General features: G+C 38.1%; 1 protein-coding gene and 1 pseudogene across 1 annotated transcript in view; one reads left to right on the forward strand and one right to left on the reverse strand.

The window, feature by feature from the left end:
- The first annotated feature begins 661 nt into the window (after positions 1 to 661).
- On the forward strand, positions 662 to 12,317 carry LOC137984402 (N-acetylglutamate synthase, mitochondrial-like; annotated as a pseudogene).
- The window catches only part of LOC137984796 (centromere/kinetochore protein zw10 homolog), a 23,323-nt gene continuing 16,589 nt past the window's right edge, over positions 10,767 to 17,500 (reverse strand). The window contains exons 17-23 of the mRNA XM_068832083.1: positions 16,819 to 16,900; positions 16,528 to 16,713; positions 15,508 to 15,612; positions 15,111 to 15,242; positions 13,820 to 13,927; positions 12,902 to 13,003; positions 10,767 to 12,618 (exon numbers count right to left, since the gene is read on the reverse strand). Of these exons, the coding sequence (XP_068688184.1) occupies positions 12,502 to 12,618; positions 12,902 to 13,003; positions 13,820 to 13,927; positions 15,111 to 15,242; positions 15,508 to 15,612; positions 16,528 to 16,713; positions 16,819 to 16,900 (832 nt within the window). The 3' untranslated portion in view covers positions 10,767 to 12,501. The remainder of the gene's footprint in view (positions 12,619 to 12,901; positions 13,004 to 13,819; positions 13,928 to 15,110; positions 15,243 to 15,507; positions 15,613 to 16,527; positions 16,714 to 16,818; positions 16,901 to 17,500) is intronic.

Consider the following 17,500-nt stretch of genomic DNA (forward strand, 5'->3'; position numbering starts at 1 on the left):
AGTCTGGGAACGAGACTCCAGTTGAGACCGCCATTTTAAAATGTTTTGAATCCGTCCCAAATGAAAGACCACATTGTTCTTAGCTTCGGGAGATTGTAGCGCTAGGCTAATAGTATTAACTTTATCTCAAAACTGACTTTTGTTTCAAAACATCGTCCGATAGTGTGTTTTGTGCTTCAGATCGATCGTATGTTGCTTTCAATGTTTTGTATGTGGTTCGTGACCCTTTGGAAAAGTAGTTTCCCACGAAACCCCCTACCCCTTGGAAATTACTGCCCCTTAACCCCCCTCTCCCTCGGAATTTCCAACTGTCTTCCGTGGTGGGGGTATGGATATTTTCTGGAACCACACAATGTGAAAAAGAGCATTAATTTTGTCAACTATCATGGTAAATCAGTCTTGATTTGCATACCTGCACTGGATGTGTTACCTGCCTATGGATAATGCCAATGTTTTTCAATACTGAAAATGGTCATGGTCATGAACCTATAGCTTACAGAATAATTTATGGTACTTAGTTATTTCAATGTCTGAATTTGGTGACCTCATTTTCATGCTGCTTGTGCTATGCCTGTGTCTTAAAGTTGAATCCATGCACACAGGCAGCCATAGCCAAGTTATTGATTGAAACTGTTATAATAAGTCTTCAAGGACTATTTCAATGTCTATACTTAATGTTATTTATGTATTTTACAGATCTGGACACATTCCAGTGTTAACCGCTGTTGGTGAATCTCTGTTCGGTCCGGTTTTATGTGTGGATTCAAATGACGCTGCTATCAGGATAGCACACATCCTGAAACCCATGAAAGTCAGGTTCCTTAATACCAGTGGTGGTCTGGTGGATAGACAAGGAAATGTAAGTTGAACTGCGTAACAGGCGAGAATTGCTTGAAGCATAGGTAGTGTTAACTAGCATTTAAATACAATTGTACATGTGCCATGATCACCTAGTGGTTTTGATACACATGGATGACTCAAATCAATGGTTAAAGCCAGTCATGCTTTAAAGTAAGAACTGTTGCTGGCAGTTACAAGTACATGTACCTCAGTTGGCCAGATTCTTGCTTGGGAGAACACTGTCTTAACACCAGGTCCCAGTTGTTCAAAAGGTGGATAACGCTATGCACTGGATAAATCACTATCCATTGAATAGCACAATTGGTTTCCCTATTACTTATCCATTGGATAGTGATTTATCCGGCGGATAGCGCTATCCATTGTTTGAACAATTCAGGCCAGGCTTTTAAGGACTAAAATTTGTCTTGGAATGATTCCTCTGTCAGTAGGTCTGTCATGACATCTGTAAGACATGCTAACTGATGAATCAGCTGAAGAGGAATTTTGGTCCATAATTCATCTCAACACTGAATTTATATTTAGACGAATTTTAAACTAGTGGTAATGTACGTCTTAGACGAGTTATTCATCTCCATTATAAATTCGGCCATTGCAACCTTCTTTACTAGGTTTTAGGTAATGTCAACGTGGCTGATGATCTGGAATATTTGCTACGACAACCCTGGCACTCAGAGACAACATTACAACAGGTAATTTAGCCTGTTTAGAAAGGGATGTCATGGCTTAGCGGTTAGCACTCGCCTCCCACCAATGTGGTCCCAGTTCGGTTCCTGACTCATGGCCATAAGTGGGTTCAGTTACTTGTTGTTGGTTCTTTACTCTGCTCCGAGAGGTTTTTCTCCGTGTTCTCTGGTTTGTGCCTCTCCTCAAAAACCAGCATCTCTAAATTCCAATTCAGTTGGATGCAGAACTTCCCTGAAAACCACTTTTGGGGGAGTGGAGTTTCCTGGATAAATATCACGCTAAACACTATTATTAGTATTATTATCATTAACCACATTGGTAATTGTAACAAAAATATTTTATCAGGCAATTATTTACAAAAGCTATTGCTTATGACTTGTTGTTTACTATTTATTAGGTGTTGTTTCTGTATGAAGACAGTGTAGGTCAGCTAATTGGAGGGCAGCAAAAACTTAATCTTTACCTCCTTGTTTGGGTAACAGTTGGCACTTTTGCACATTTTTTCTGACAGAAATCATTCGTGGCTTTTAGAGAAGGAAAGTGCTTTATAATCCACCACTTATTACTGTTGTACTATTTTACTTTGTTTGTGTCACTGTTGATGCAAAAAAAATGCTGTTTTAATATTACTTACGGTAAGGATGAAAACAAGACATGTACAATATTAACGTGAACAAAAATGGTACTGTATCAAAATAGACTGAATGCATAAATGGCAGCCAAAAAAATATTCTTTTGTTTATGTGCTAATTAGCCTCACTAGCCTTTTTTGCACGGACAAAATACAAAAGAAAGGTTGCTTGAGAGCGAGGCTAGTGAGTCTCAGTAGCACATAAACAAAAGAATACACCTGCCCTTTTTTGCATTCAGTCAATAATTGGTTCAAAAGAAGGTACATGTATATATGCAAACATCTAAATTCTTATTCTTTTAATGACAAGGAAATACATGTCATACAGATCCAACGCAATTTACAAGTAAAAGGTACCCACAATTAAACTTCATTCATTTTCATTTGATTTCTTGCAACAAAATTATTATTAATTTTGACAATCTTAGGGCGCGTTCGATTGACCCTATTCCGGAATAGGAAATACATGGAGTATAAGTTAGAAATCCTTCGTTTTTGCGGAGATTCACATTAAAATTGTCAAACATCTGCTAAAATGTTCCTTTAAACATATTTTGAACATCCTTGCTGCTTCGAAACGCGCCAAATATACCGTTTTAATCATCACTCCACGTATTCTTATTCCGGAATAGGGTCAATCAACGCGCCCTTAGTATGGGAGTGGATGTGGCTACAGTGTATTACACAAGTGTATGACTGACAACTAGATGATAATCAACTGTAGTTGCAAATTATTAGCATTGCCCAATATTGATCCAACCAATGCTTTAGTACATGTACATTGGTCTCTACCTTGAACAAAGTGCCATCTCTTTTCTTGTACATGTTAATTTTCTTGCTAGGTTATATCAATAGCCAAGTTGCTTAGAACTTTACCAGAATACTCTTCAGCTGTTATCACCAGTGCCGACTCAATAATACCTGAATTGTTTACGCATAAAGGTAAGTATTTTTTAAGCTTCCTAGACATGATTGTTTGTGTTCTAAATTACAAAGTTTTATAATAATATTATAACTGTGAAATCAGATGATCTTCAGTGAAAAATTAACGAGCATAATTTATCAGACCGGCAGTGTAAACTACGGTGAGTTTCGTGGCGATTTTGATGATCAGTTGTTCATTTAAACAGGAAGGTTAATTTATTAGACAAGTGGATCTAAATTTTTAACTCTTGGTTGAGCCTTTTACTTTTCAACCAAAAACCAATGTGTCTTTGTTTATATGCTGCCTAATGAGGGATGCGCGTCTAAAACAATGGATTCCATGTATAGTACGCATCTCAATTTTTCGGAGTTGTTTAGCAGAAAAAGTGTGTATTATACACGTGTAAATACGGTACTGATTAAGCTGAAATATGCATAAATTAATCCTTTCAGCATTTAAATTCATCAACGTAAGATATGATACAGTATCATCCTGCTTTACAGCTGATGCATTGCTTGTAATCCTTTCTTTGCTGAACAGTCCCCCATTGATGAGAAAAATTGTCTAGCATTAGACAGAGTAAAACCTATAACTGCCACTCCTGAGAGGAGAAGGGTTAAAGGGCTTTAATAACCCGAGCGGAAGTCGTCCTCAGAGTCGATAGTCAAAAGTCATTCTTGACTCTGTAGATGCCTTCCGCTCAGTTTGTCGAAATGTCAGTCTGTGTCATTCTTAGGGCCGATTTACACGGTACGACTTTGTCGCATGCGACAACGGCTTACGACAGGCCCACGACATGATTTACGATTGTTGTGTACGTCAGAAAAAATGTCGTAGCATTTTAAAACATGTTTTAAAACGCTGCGACAATCGTAAGTCATGTCGTAGACCTGTTGTGAGCTTGTCGCATGCGACAAAATCGTATCATGTAAATCGGCCCTTAGGGAGTCCCCGTGTTGAGTAAAAGCACTTAAGATTTTATAGAAAAAAGAATAGCATTTGAATGACTTTGTCCACCGTTCATTCCTAATTTCAGGTTCGGGAACAATGTTTCTCAGACCAGAAAAAATTCAGAAACATCAGGCGCTGTCCACTGTTGACATGAGAGGCTGAAGGAACTCTTGATTAAGTAAGTCATCCGACTCTTGGCAAGCATAATTTTCTTGTTACAGTACTGTTTTTAGGTTACATCTTTTTGGAAACCAACTGTTTATCCTATTAGATTTCTTTTGATTTGTGGTGTCCCCAATGAGTACTTCATCACTAAAGGAAGGTTTCGTAAGCAAGGCAAACATACAGGAATGTATTAATACATGTAACATGTCATCAATAGTGTCTTGTTCTAACAAAAGGTTCTTATGATTGAGACACTTCTGAGTTTCTGTGTGTTGATTGTCCTTGTGGTTGCATTGCTGTTGAAAATCAACCATAAAATGTGACATTTCACAGGGCTTTTGTGCCTGAGGGGCTGACTTGTTTGAGTAAACTTTAATAATACTCACTATAGAACGGGATACATATTTAAGTACAGTTTGTAACTATTGATAATAATTATTGCCAAGCTAATATTAGTATTGTTTTGTCTTAATTATGTTAATGTTTTTTCCTAATTATGTTTTTTTGTCAGATCATTCAATAAACCATTGAACGCTGATTACTTCTCTTCTCTGAATAATAGACTTCACAACTTTGTATGTCACCGAAAGGTTTGTTCAGTTTATTTTCTTTTTGGTTCTTGTTGAAAATCGCCCCCTGACCCTGGATAAGAACCTGAAACTGCAAGCCCTATCTCACATCCCTTTTTCATAAAATCTGTGGTTCAAAACAAAGAACCCATACACTATGAATGAAGAGCAGGAAATAGAGTTTCTGTTGCTGTGGTAAGGAGAGACACCATAAAATCACTGAGGTTAAATGTGAGTGGACCTACAATCTATGACACAAGTGTTGAGACACTTTTTCATTTTATTTGTCCTTGAATTCATTTCTTACTTAACAACTCATTTCAGCATCCCTTCTCGACTAGACTTCAAGCAGTCTCTCTTTTGCTCTAAAGTCGTTGAAATGAAACTAATGCATAATGTTGTACTTTCAAAAATGGCTGAAGCTGCGAGTTGCAAATACTGCAGGTGTTTGCCCATGATATTTGCTACCCACAGCTTCAGTATGGCGTACATATATTGTACCATTGTGAAAGTTCAACAAACATGTTTGTTTCAATGATTTTAGAGCAGAAGAGAAACTGTTTGAACTGTACATGTACATTATTTAATGTAGTTCCCACTCACCACAGCCCCAAAAGGTAGTTGAGTGTGTCCGAGAAGTTCAAGCTATACAATCAGGGCTTCTGATAGGATGCGGAAAAAATTAAAGATTATGCGGAAATTTTTGGCCATATCATGCGTAAACATGATTTGATTATGCGGAAATGCCCGTCCAATGTATCTACATGCTTATGGTAAATCAGGATTCGAAATTGCGACCAATACAGTCGCTTTTTCCCTTTGCGATTAACTTATCTGGCCGAGTCGCCAATTAGCGACCAGCATTCACCGTTAAAATAAAAGGGTTAGTAATCAACATTTTGCCGAAACTTTTGCTAAAAGAAATAAAGCGATTAAAAAATATTTTGTTTCTTGGACATCATGAATTTTGTTTCAATTTGGAGATATGGAGCAAAATTGTGGTGTGGCTGAACCATCATCCTTTCCCTCGATCATTCACCATTTTCAGCGGTTTTTTACACATACGTATTGCGGGCTCTTTGTATTGTACAACTTCATTGCAATGATTGTCCCTACTTTACCAGAGTTACAAATGATGCAATTTAATTTGCTACTATAACTTGCGGCTAAATTTTCATACCTTGTATCTTTTTTTAAAAATTTCGAGCCTAGGGTATGTTACGAAAACGGTTTAACTAGAGTCCAGGCTCATTCCCGAAAAATGTGTGGAAACTGCTTACGAACGTTCATCTTGCGAACGAAATGGCGTGTTTTCTTCAATGTTCAGGAAAATAAGCGTTTCAAAATAGTCAATCTCTTTGGCTTTTGTGTTTGTGAGGGTGGTAAGCAGCTGCTTTATCACAAATATCAGGCATTTCTTCAGTTTTATGCGGAAATATCGTAATTATGCGGAGGATGCGGATTTTAGGGAATTATGGGGTTCCGCATCGCCGCATCCTGTCAGATGCCATGTACAATATCTTTGCTCAGTGGTGGAGGTAGTTTTTGTTGATGAAGAGGGCAGTGTGTATATATTCTAACTGAAAATGTGAAGTGTCTCAAGACATTTTGACACAGATTGTTGATGTTCTGAATTAAACCTATTCATGCCTAAAGCATGCCTGATTGGCGAGTAAAATCACCTGGCGTTAGCCAGAGTAAAATCTATAACTGTCAGGTGGGCCTGAAGGGTTAAAAAATTAATTACTAATGAGGAGGTGCTTGAAATTGCAATTACAAGTTATAATACCAACCATTAGTGCTTACATTGAGTCCTTGTGAGTGGGTTGCTTTTTCCTTAGTTACAGTGCAGCAGCTGTGATTACAAAAGAAGATGGTGTTGATGATGTCAAATACTTGGACAAATTCACAGTTGGAAGGCAAAGTCAGGTACGATTCGAGATGCATTTGAATCAAAATCAGGACTGCACAGGATTTGCCCATCATTGGGGTTTTGGCAAATAGAAGTATGTCAAAATAATGAAATAAGCCAGGCAAAGTTAAGTTAACTGTGCAATACTAACCTGTTACTAACTGAGTTTGAGGGCCGTACTGGGCATTATTGGCCCAAGGTCATGGCAGTACGGGCCACGCACAGTGAGGTCTACAAAAGCTACCAAGGGCCAATGTTTCCCAGAATGGTCCCAAGCTTTTTAACAACCTTTTTGTGTTTCACTCAACTTGAATTTCCCAGCAGAAAGAAAAAATACAGAAATGGACTGTTTCTGTGCTAGTGGTTCATACTGTAAAATCGTGACTGAAAACCAGCCAGTCAGAGTGGTCCATTTAGCCTGAGAATTGCTTGCCATAATTATAATAAAATGCAATGCATATTTAATTGATCACTCACCATACATGTATAGGAGCTTTGCAGGGCCAGTGAAACACAATCATCGTAAAATGACGGAACAGGATAACATTGGCAACTGAGTAAAGGGTAAAGAGTCCAATATTTTGCTTTATTATTATGGCAAGTAATTGTCAGGCTGATTGGCTAGTTTTTGGTTGGGATTTTACAGTACAGACCATTACCATGGAAACTGTCTGTTTCGTTATTTCTTCTCTCACCTGGGAAATTCAAGGTTAGTGAAACACAAAAAGTGGACTTTAGTTTTTTCATCCCAACAGTACAATAGTAATTTTACAGTAAGCGGAATTTAGTTTTACATTTAAAAGGTTACCATTCAAAGTTTGCTTTAGAAAGATCAAGATGACAAACATTCACCAAGTGGAGAAGTGTCTGATCCCTCAAAGAAAGGATGCTATATAACAAGCAACTTACTAACCTCGCTTGCTCAGGACCATAACCAATGTTCCCCAGTACAGCCCTTGTGCTCTGTTAGTAAGAGGCTAGTCTTAGCACAAGTGAGCAAATTGAGTTATAAAAATTATGTTGCCTGTGTTATTCTCCCTTTGCCACAAAACTGTTTTGCATTGATCCAGGGTCTTGGAACAAGTGACGCTTTGTGGAGGAAAATAAAACAAGATTTCAGCAGCCTATTTTGGAGGTCAAGAGGAACAAATCGTATTAACCCTTGGTATGTTTAAATGGTGCAAGATCATTAGTTTTCTGGGACCATGCATGGGAAAGATGATTCATGAAAAATGCAATTATCATGCAATGATTAAGAGTTGTGATGGAGTAATGTAAATATACCTTTGTGAAAGATTAGGGGAGGGGCACCCAACTGTTTTCCTACAGTGTTGCCTTCTCCTAAACCTCTCCTCTCCCCCCCCCCCCCCTCACACTTCTGTGATCCATGCTAAAACCCACCCACCCTCCCCCACTTTCAAATGTACTGAAAAAATAGTAAGTATGGATATTTACCCTCAGATTTTTGGAGTAGCTTTAGTAACTAATATCTCCGAGCATTGAACAGAACAACTTTAAGAATCCCAACAGGCCAGAGGCCAAATGGCCATCGTTACTTCCCTGTAACATTATGCTGAATGAAGCCAGTTTACCTGTGGGACACTTTGTTTAAGAACCTGGATGAAAAACCCAGCTCAGCAGTTGTTGTTCCTCAATGGTTATGGCATCCACTCAGTGTAACCTAAATCTTAGGTTAGATTCCCTTTTTGGACTCAATTCCTGGAGGAGTAGTCAGGAACACCATCATGGCACCGTTTCATTGTTTAGGAACACTCAACATGGCACTCTATAAATTATTATCTGTTCCTTTCCCAAAACATCTGGTTTTCATCCATCTTGCTGAGGTGTATCTGGGGGGGGGGGGGGGGGGGTATTCACATAAGACCGGGACAAACTCAGACCACCACGAGTTCATATCGGCCGCCATACATTTCTTTTACGTGAGAGACATGTGATTAGTGAAGGCAACACAATGATATTCACTGTAGAGATCTCAGGCACATCATTGCGATATGTTTTGGGCTGTTTGGGAAAGATAAAAGTTGTTGCTGTACATCCTTGTCATTGGTCTTGGGCTGAACAAATCGTTACCTTTGCTTTACTAATATTGGTGTATTTTGGGGTGAACACAGTCTGTTGAGAGCATTTCCCTTGCACCAAAGTGACCTGGGATTGACTCCCTTACTTTGATGCCTTACGTGAGTCGAGGTTGGTTATATTCTCTTATTAATTGGGCATAATTATTGTAGAGTACTTCTGTACAAAAAAAACTGTGAAATCTAAAAATTCAGGAAATTCAGGAGCCCCATCTGACTTGACCCATTGCAAACACAGAGTATTAATTTTGTACCTTATCCTAATGCACTGATTTTCTAAAAGGATGATATCGCTAATTATTAATTTTGCAGGTATTTTATCAGGTGTGGTGGCAGCTGCACAAGTGGTGGATGGACCATATTTTGGTAATTGGGCATTGAATTTTAGGCGAACTCAGGATCAATGAGTCGTGTAGCAGCTCTCATAATGTATAATTTGTGATTAGCTTGATACCCTAGCGAAAAACAAGAGACTTGACATTGAAATTGAAACAATGACAGTGTATTCTTAAAAACAATAGAGGCTGCTTACAATAAGTTATTACACAATAACAGGTTACAAGAGCTGCTTCATTACTGCCATCAATGTGCTCTATTGAGATGGTGATCTGAATATTGATTTGCATTTATCTGTTCAGTTGTTACAATTGAGGAAGTGCATGTCATTTGTTTTTGACAGGTATGGGATTGGCGATCACACATTAACACAAAAACTCATTGAGCATGCTAAGACCCTCCCGTCTTCCTTTGATCCTCCGGCACCTCGTAAGTATGGCAGTTTAGCCACATGCATTGTTAAGCTCAAGGACTTTACCACCTCCAGAAACTTTCCGCTCAACAATTCTCTGCAGTTATCTAACACCAGTTCTTTGAATCACTAATCTCTCTCCTTCAAAGTCACTGTTTCAGAGGCTTGTAAAAAGTGGAAAAACTAGTCGTAATTTGATCTAAGACTGTGCGACGAAGAGGAGGAATGGATTTAGTACCTGGTTGATGCCAGAGAGTGCTTTGCATTGTGATAGTTCTTTGAAAACACCAATGTGAAGTAATTTGTGACATCAACCCAGTGTCAAACCCATTCTCCTTCATTGCTCAGTCAATGGATCAAACTCTTGTCTTCCATAGTGAATAAATAACACTATATTTGGGACGATTAGTTTGGGAAATAAATAAAGTGAAACAGTTTGTTGGGTAAACGACATCTGTGAGTGGCCACGTAAGAAGCCATCGCAAGCTATTAGACTTGCTGAGATAAGAGAATTAAGAATAATCCAGAATCAGAGTGAGTCTACGAATCCTGAGAGATCTTTGGTGTAAAAGAAGAAAGAAGAAGAAGTTTGTTCAGTTGATAGGCTCCTTAAGAGTCGTTTCTCAAAACGACTCTCTACTGTCTAGACAGTTTTCAGCCCTTCACTTTACTTTAGCACCTCAAACCTACTGCTTAAGTTTATCCAACAGCTATTCACGTCAGTGGCAGTTGGCTAGTGGTGGATAGCGGCCAGGTAAATATCTACAACAAGCCACAGACACTGAGTTGAATAGTTGTTTTAGTATACAGTGAGATAACTTCTATAGCACAAAAAGATGATTTTGACGTGCTAATCCATTAATTTTGTTTTCAGATGATGAAGCAAAGAGCCAGCGAGTCCTTTCTTCAAGTGGATATCACAGATTTCTTTGAAGAAAGTCAAGAATTCGCCTTTTTAAAAAAATAACTTTTAATAAAGTAACAACAGTATTTTTGTGGTTTGTTCAATTGGAAGGCCTACTAGACACAGCTCACTCGTTCAAAAGCCGATTAACGCTAATCCCATGTTGAAAATTAACCAAGGAGTTTTTTCTCAACTCTCAAATGCTGTTTAACACCGATATTCTGCAAAACTTTACATTGAAAACTTGTCAATCTTGAAAAACAAAATAAGCAAAAGAAAATTTCACCGAACAGGTGAAAACATGAAACAAAAGTCTACGCTAACCCTGGAGAATAATTACTATTTATTGTAAACCTTAATCTCGTACATTTGTATGCATGGCTTGCACCATACGAAAAATTGTGTGCAACTTTAACAATGACCCCTGCATATGCCTGTGACTGTGAAAGGGTTTCAAAATGCTGAATTTTAAATTCCTGCTCTATTTGAGCAACACAAAACCACAATAATAACTTAGAGCTTATTAAAGTAAGATAACCCAACTGTAATGTAATTTTAAATTTCAAAAATGTAAGAAAAGGACTTTATCTAGGACATTATCTACGTAAGTTGTACACAACAGACGTAACAGGTTCTTTATTGCTTAAAACCAGAAGCACATCATTGACCTTAAAGTGTGTAACTTGCAACTCTTTTCCTTGGAACAAAGCTGGGAGTTTTAGGACACCAATATTTTGTCCAAATATGGACAAAAATAAGATTGAAGCTGCACGAGCTAAGTTACATCCAAATAAGGAAATTTTTAAACTAAAAACAACCCATCTCTGAACGAGAGCTAAACGCTTCAAGGTCATGAGGTTGTGCTTTAAAACCTTATGGATAGACTGAATGTGGCTAACTCAATGTTGTACCCAATTCAAACCCTTAGAGAATAAAACGTTTAGTTCCAGGTATTTCCCTATCATTTTAAAACTCAATGCTTCATTATAATGGAAATACTGTACAATACACAAAGAATCTCAACTCTGGCAGATTTGAATTGGGCACAACATTGAGTTAGCCTATTTGCTATATTCAAGAACTTTCAAAACATTACAAGTGACCATAAATCTCTAAAATTAATGCATATTAAGCGAGTTTATACGATTTTTTATTACATACTCAACAAAGTTACTCGATCTTTGTGTTCCCATAGCAACTGTCATGAATATGACACTATGCATTCACCATATTCTGTTGAGTATATTACAGAATTTTGAAAGCTAGGATGCTCTTCCCTTTTTCGACAGGATAAAGTACATACTTTTTTTCTGAGGACTCAAACTTCTCGGCTAATTTTGCACATGACCTCTAGTGTTAGCTTCACGACTTCAGGAGGGGGGTCAAAATTTTGCCCCTGTCCAGTTGTCTCTTGCTTTAAGGAGTACATTTCCAAGTAACATTATTTCTTTTGCAAAACTTATGACAGTAGTGACAAAGTTTTAGCCCATACATGTATTTTTTTCATGTTCTCTCCCTTAAGGAACACTGACCTTTAAGTTCTCGCGCTTCATATACCAAAGTAACAGGTTGATGCACAAATATGTAAATAAGGTTTCATTACTTTCTTACTTTCTTTACTTACTTTTATTATCGCATTTGAGTGCAATAAAATGAAAGGCACACAGGGAAAAATAAAACATCAGAATAATTATGATCTTAAGGTCAACTGTAATTAGCCACCATATTTTAATTCTGCCCGTGTTATCAGGAATCAAACAGTCCATTTGGCCTTACAATATTCGTAAAGGTACTCTGTCTGCCAAGAGTGAACTTTGAGGGAGCCACCTTTACCTCTTAGCATTTGATTACCATAGGGCAATGAACTAAGTTCTCAAACTTTGGTCATTGCTACAAGGAAGATTCGCCAACTGCTATCTAGAAAGACAACGTGATGACAAGTTGATCGGTGATGCGAAGTTTTGTTTGCAACCAGACCAGTACCCCCAAATGAGCACTGATGTGAAAAAAGCTGTGTTTTAATTTTGTCCACCAGTTGATCTTTGCTTCATGTTTCTATCCTTGTACAGCTTTAATCTTTGCCAATACTGCAGCTCGTCTGTCTGTGTTCTGGAATAGAGCCCTGACGAGCCCTCGAACTTCCTGAGCGGTGAATTCATGAGCCAGAGGACCCTAAAACAAGTATAGCACACTCTTAACGCAGGGAAACCCTGCTGCATTTTGGACGTTGGTACAGGACTACCTAATGAACAACAAGCTAAGTTAGCTTACATTTGATGTTGCAGCAGGTACTATTGTAGTGCTCGAAATTGGCAGTTGTCTGAGACGACAAGACAGAGTTTCCCATGAGACCAGTTTCAGGTTACAAAGTTCTGTTTTTGGTTTGGGTAATCGGCCAATTAGATTCTACCTTACGAGAGCTGCAGCTATTTTAAGCAGCATATTAGTGTTGTACCTTTCCATCTGCCCAACGATCCCCAACTTCTTGTAAACTGGCCTCTAAGATTCTTATCAGCTCTTTATACCGTGTCCAGTGAGGCACAACTGTGGAGATGTCCTACAAAACAAAGGGATACATTATTGCACACAAATACTCCTTACAATGAGCATTTCCCAAGAGTATGTGAGTTGTGAAACCCCACAAGGGGAGTAGAGTTTTCAGTAGGAAGGCATGCCCTCCCTAGAGGGGTCAGAGGGCATAATCAAGCAAATTTTTGAAACTTGGGCCTCTTGGGGTGCATTCAATTGACGCTAATCTAGAATAAGAATACGTGGAGTGATGATTTAAAACAGTATATCTGACATTTTGAAGCAACAATGACAGTAAAGATAATGTTTAAAATAGCATTTTGGCAGGTGTTTGACAATTTTTATGTGAATATCCGTAAAAACGAAGGATTTCTAACTTCTATTCCATGTATTCCTATTGATAATTCTGGAATAAGGTCAATCGAACGCACCCTTGGAATGCATTTCGTGCATTATAGAGGAAGATTCTTTTGATAGTAGATCTTGCCTGACAACCGTTGCTGCAAACACCGTGGGGAGTTCAAGAGCCCACGTATTGTTTGTGAAGGGTAGGACATGGAGTTCCCAGTGCTGTAATTTGTCTCTGTCAGCATGTAGTCATCCATGCCGAAGTCAAGCTATTTGCCATGTCATGGACCTTTCGCTAAGACTGATAACGTAAAATTGTTAGGTTCACTATTGCACTAGGGAAATTGTTTTTGTTTTTTTTTTCTTATGTGCTTGTAGCCATCTTGATACTTGTGTTGAGTCTTAAGCTAAGAAATCTAATTTTATCTTCCGAAAGGTTAAGCCTATCCAGAGTAATCTCTGAATAAATTTGTGTACAATCCTAAGCATTTCTTACCCAAACACTTTCATCGGATTCTGGCGTCATTTGAAAGATTTCTGATCCTCGCTGAACAAGTATGGAGAGCAGTGAATGCAAGTGTTGCCCCTCTTCATATTTAATATCCTTAAAACAGAATAAGACGAAACTCTTTTTGACAACCCAGTGTTTAAAACTTGAAAAAAAAAAAACGATCTGTAGTCAAGCACACAACATTATTTCACTTTTGTCACACTTCATTGACTTAAAAAATGTTGAAGATGGCTGCTTCTGCGAAATTAAAAACCAAAAGCAAGCGTTTCTGAAGTTTATTTGTTTCAGATGGAAAATTAATGCTCTCTTTGAGAAACATAAGACTAACTTTGATTGTACACATTTTCTGTGGTTAATTAATTAATTAATTATTTGACATCCAAACCGGCCGAAACCGGCCAGAGTACCCTAACGCCAGACGATTTTACTTGTCAGTGGGGAACCCCTGAGAGTCGATAGGTTAAAGCTTTTTCTATAGAAGTGGAGATTCCCTTTAAGAGTTTAGGCTGGAGGTCTTGAAGTACCACCAAAATATAAAGACTCAATGAAAAACATTAACGTATGTAATGTATTTAGTTCAAAGTATTTCGATTGTAATATCTATTGTCAACCTGTAAGTTCAACTTATGAGTCGTTTTGCTTGGCTTTGAAGCCTCCTTGCCACCAGTGGAATCACCAATTTGTTATTTGTTGTCCTTTTTTGTATGTAAATATTTGCATATTTATTTTTTTCAAAGTGGCTTTTCGTACGGGACCTGTACACCAACGTATATTTATAATTCATACAGGAATCTTACTGGTTCAATAACATTCAGTTCTAAAGTCTTGCCTCGTCTTCAATTCTCCTGTATACAGTTCAGCTATCAAACAACGGCGTTAATTGATGCCTGTTTAATTTCATGAAATGCCTCCTTCATTCGATGTCACCTGCCATCTGACTTGCTTTGTGTTTCTCTGAGCACCCATTTCAACTAGCACTGATAAACCGTATTTAAGTCTAAGCACCCATTTTGAAACAGTTAGCCTTCATTAACTCCATGGGTATGTGGTTGAAGGTTTGGGTTAGAACCTGTAATAACCATTCTAAGACTAGTGTATGAATAGCAAATATATGTCAGTGACTCAGTGTATGGGTCCTGTACGAATAACCACTGCCTATTTTTTTTATGTGGGAAAAATAAACCGGACTAAAATCATATACACTAAACACTTCAAAAGGTAAGGACTGCAATGAAGAAAAAGTAAAAGAGCAATAAACATTGAAAGTAGTTTTCACCTCAAGCTGAAGTACCTCCCATGCTATTTGTTGAATAACATCATCAAACAACGCACCCAGAGACTGACAATATATGTTCATTGGTAAAATACCATTCCACACTTTGCCAAGATAAGTCAAAAGGTGAAGAATCTGGAAAAACAAAGGTCAACATGTTAGAAAACTGTCAATGAAGTCTTAATTTCACCGTTACATATAATGCAGGAGTCTTCATTGTTTTGTACTGTAGATAGTCTTCAAGAGAAGTCAGAGTAATTAACTAACATGTTTGTAAACTCAAATGTCAAAAGCTTATAAAAACAATGGAATGATCATATGCAAACCAATAAGATAACAGACAGTAACTGTTGACATGCGCAAGTGACATAAATTTTGTGAGTAAAGACAACAACTTTACCTGCTTCATTGTTCTTTCAACTTGCAAGTTTTTAGCATCCTCATGCACATTAGCAAAGCCTTCTGTGTTTTTTACCAGCTCCAATAAATGGAACTGTTGTTTTTTCTTAAGACAGAAGACAATAACAGTAAACAACAATAAACGATTTTACAAGTAAATGTGACATAAATGACACGAAAAAACTCTTGAGAATATTTTATCAAAATTTCAAATTTAGCGGGCTGTACTGTAGAATACTGCCAATCACAGTACACGCTGAGCGATATAATAAGATATTAATATTATTCTCATACATTATCATGTGATAACACAATTAAACTCTGTCATTTGACATCTTGTGGGAGGCGTTGCCTCATGGTCAGTGTGCTTGACTCCAGATCAAGTGGTCAGGGTTCGGGTCCTGGCCAGGGACATTGTCTTGTGTTCTTGGGCAAGACACTTTACTGTCACTGTGCCTATCTCCACCCACGTGTATAAATAGGTACCGGTGAATTTAATGCTGGGGGTAACCCTGGGATAGACTAGCATCCCATTCAGGAGGGAGTAAAAATACTCCTAGTCGCTTCATGCTACAGAAACCGGAGATAAGCGCCGGCCTGGTGGGCCTTCTGGCTTATAAGAAGTGACTTTACCTTTACCTTTATTTGACATGTTGTTGTTGTTTTTCTTTCAGCCTGAATGGAGCACGTTTCATAAATTACTTTGAAACCTTTTATTACAGATACTGATGAAATACTAGCCTAAGGATTTTCGTTTTTACTAAAAAAGTTATACCGGTAATTCACTTTGCACAGTGAAGACAACTTTCGCAGGTGAGAAAATAGGTGATGGATTTAATCCTAACCCTTATTTCCTCCCCCACCCCCTCGATAAGTGCTTGCAGAGGGCTACCTCACCCCAAGATTTTTTTTTAAAAGTCTGGCACATAACAGTCCTGAGACACTGAGGGCTATTTACATATTCCCACCTTAAGCCAACCATGTCCTTCAAAAGCTACTGAAGCAGAAGGCACTTACATACCAGTTGCTCCAGGAAACATTTCTCTCCCATTTGTCGCATAACTGGCACCAAATCCACAAATGAAGCAACCCCCTGATTGAGGGGCTCAGGAAGTTTAGGCCTGAATTGATGGCCCAGAGTTAAAAGGTGGTGGGCAATATACATGCAGTTGTTATGATGCAAGGCTGCCAACTGCGGCAAAGTTGCCTGAAACAGAAGTAATGTAAATACAATGTACATGTAAGAGGCAACACATTTACAAACTTGAGGCAAAGCAAGATGTTTGTTTTAAGAGGTACCAGTATACCTTACCAAACGCTGTTTGTGATAAGTTGGAACCACATTACAGTACAACTCGAACATGTTGCGTACAGTGTAAAACAACTGGATAGCACTGAAAAGATGAAAAAGTCAAAATAAGATTATTTTAGTGATAGAATTCTTAAAAGAAATTTTAAAAGCGACAAAGGTTCATAAAAACAACTGCAATAACAAACAACATTTTACAAAAAGACAGACTGCTGTTAGGAGCTTTGTATTGGACAAAGAAGTTGTCCTTTACTTCCTACATGAATTGTGTACTTTTTAGCTGGTTTTATAGCAGCCAACGTTTAACAATGCCATGATATTTAAATAGCCATACTTGAAAGACTAGAAAACCACTTCAAATTGTCAATTGATGAAAACTAAACCATATTTAGCTTATAGTCACAGTTTAGTTATCAAGTACCATAAATATTACTGCAGTGAAGTTAATTCTATTTTGCCATTGGTCAATGTCGCTAAGGAGTCATGTGAAATATGCCCACAAAGCCTGAGTGTTCACTTGTATGCAAGCTTTCAATCTATACATATGCAAATGTTGGTAAAATTTAAGAATCCGATCCCACCAACGCGTTGGCCCACGCGTCGGCCAACGCGTCGGCCGACTGTCGGCCGACTGTCGGCCGACGCGTTGGCCGCTGTTTAAACTTATAACATACAACGTGTCGGT

This window comes from Montipora foliosa, chromosome 14 (assembly GCF_036669935.1).
Source record: "Montipora foliosa isolate CH-2021 chromosome 14, ASM3666993v2, whole genome shotgun sequence".
Classification (NCBI taxonomy): Eukaryota; Metazoa; Cnidaria; class Anthozoa; order Scleractinia; family Acroporidae; genus Montipora; species Montipora foliosa.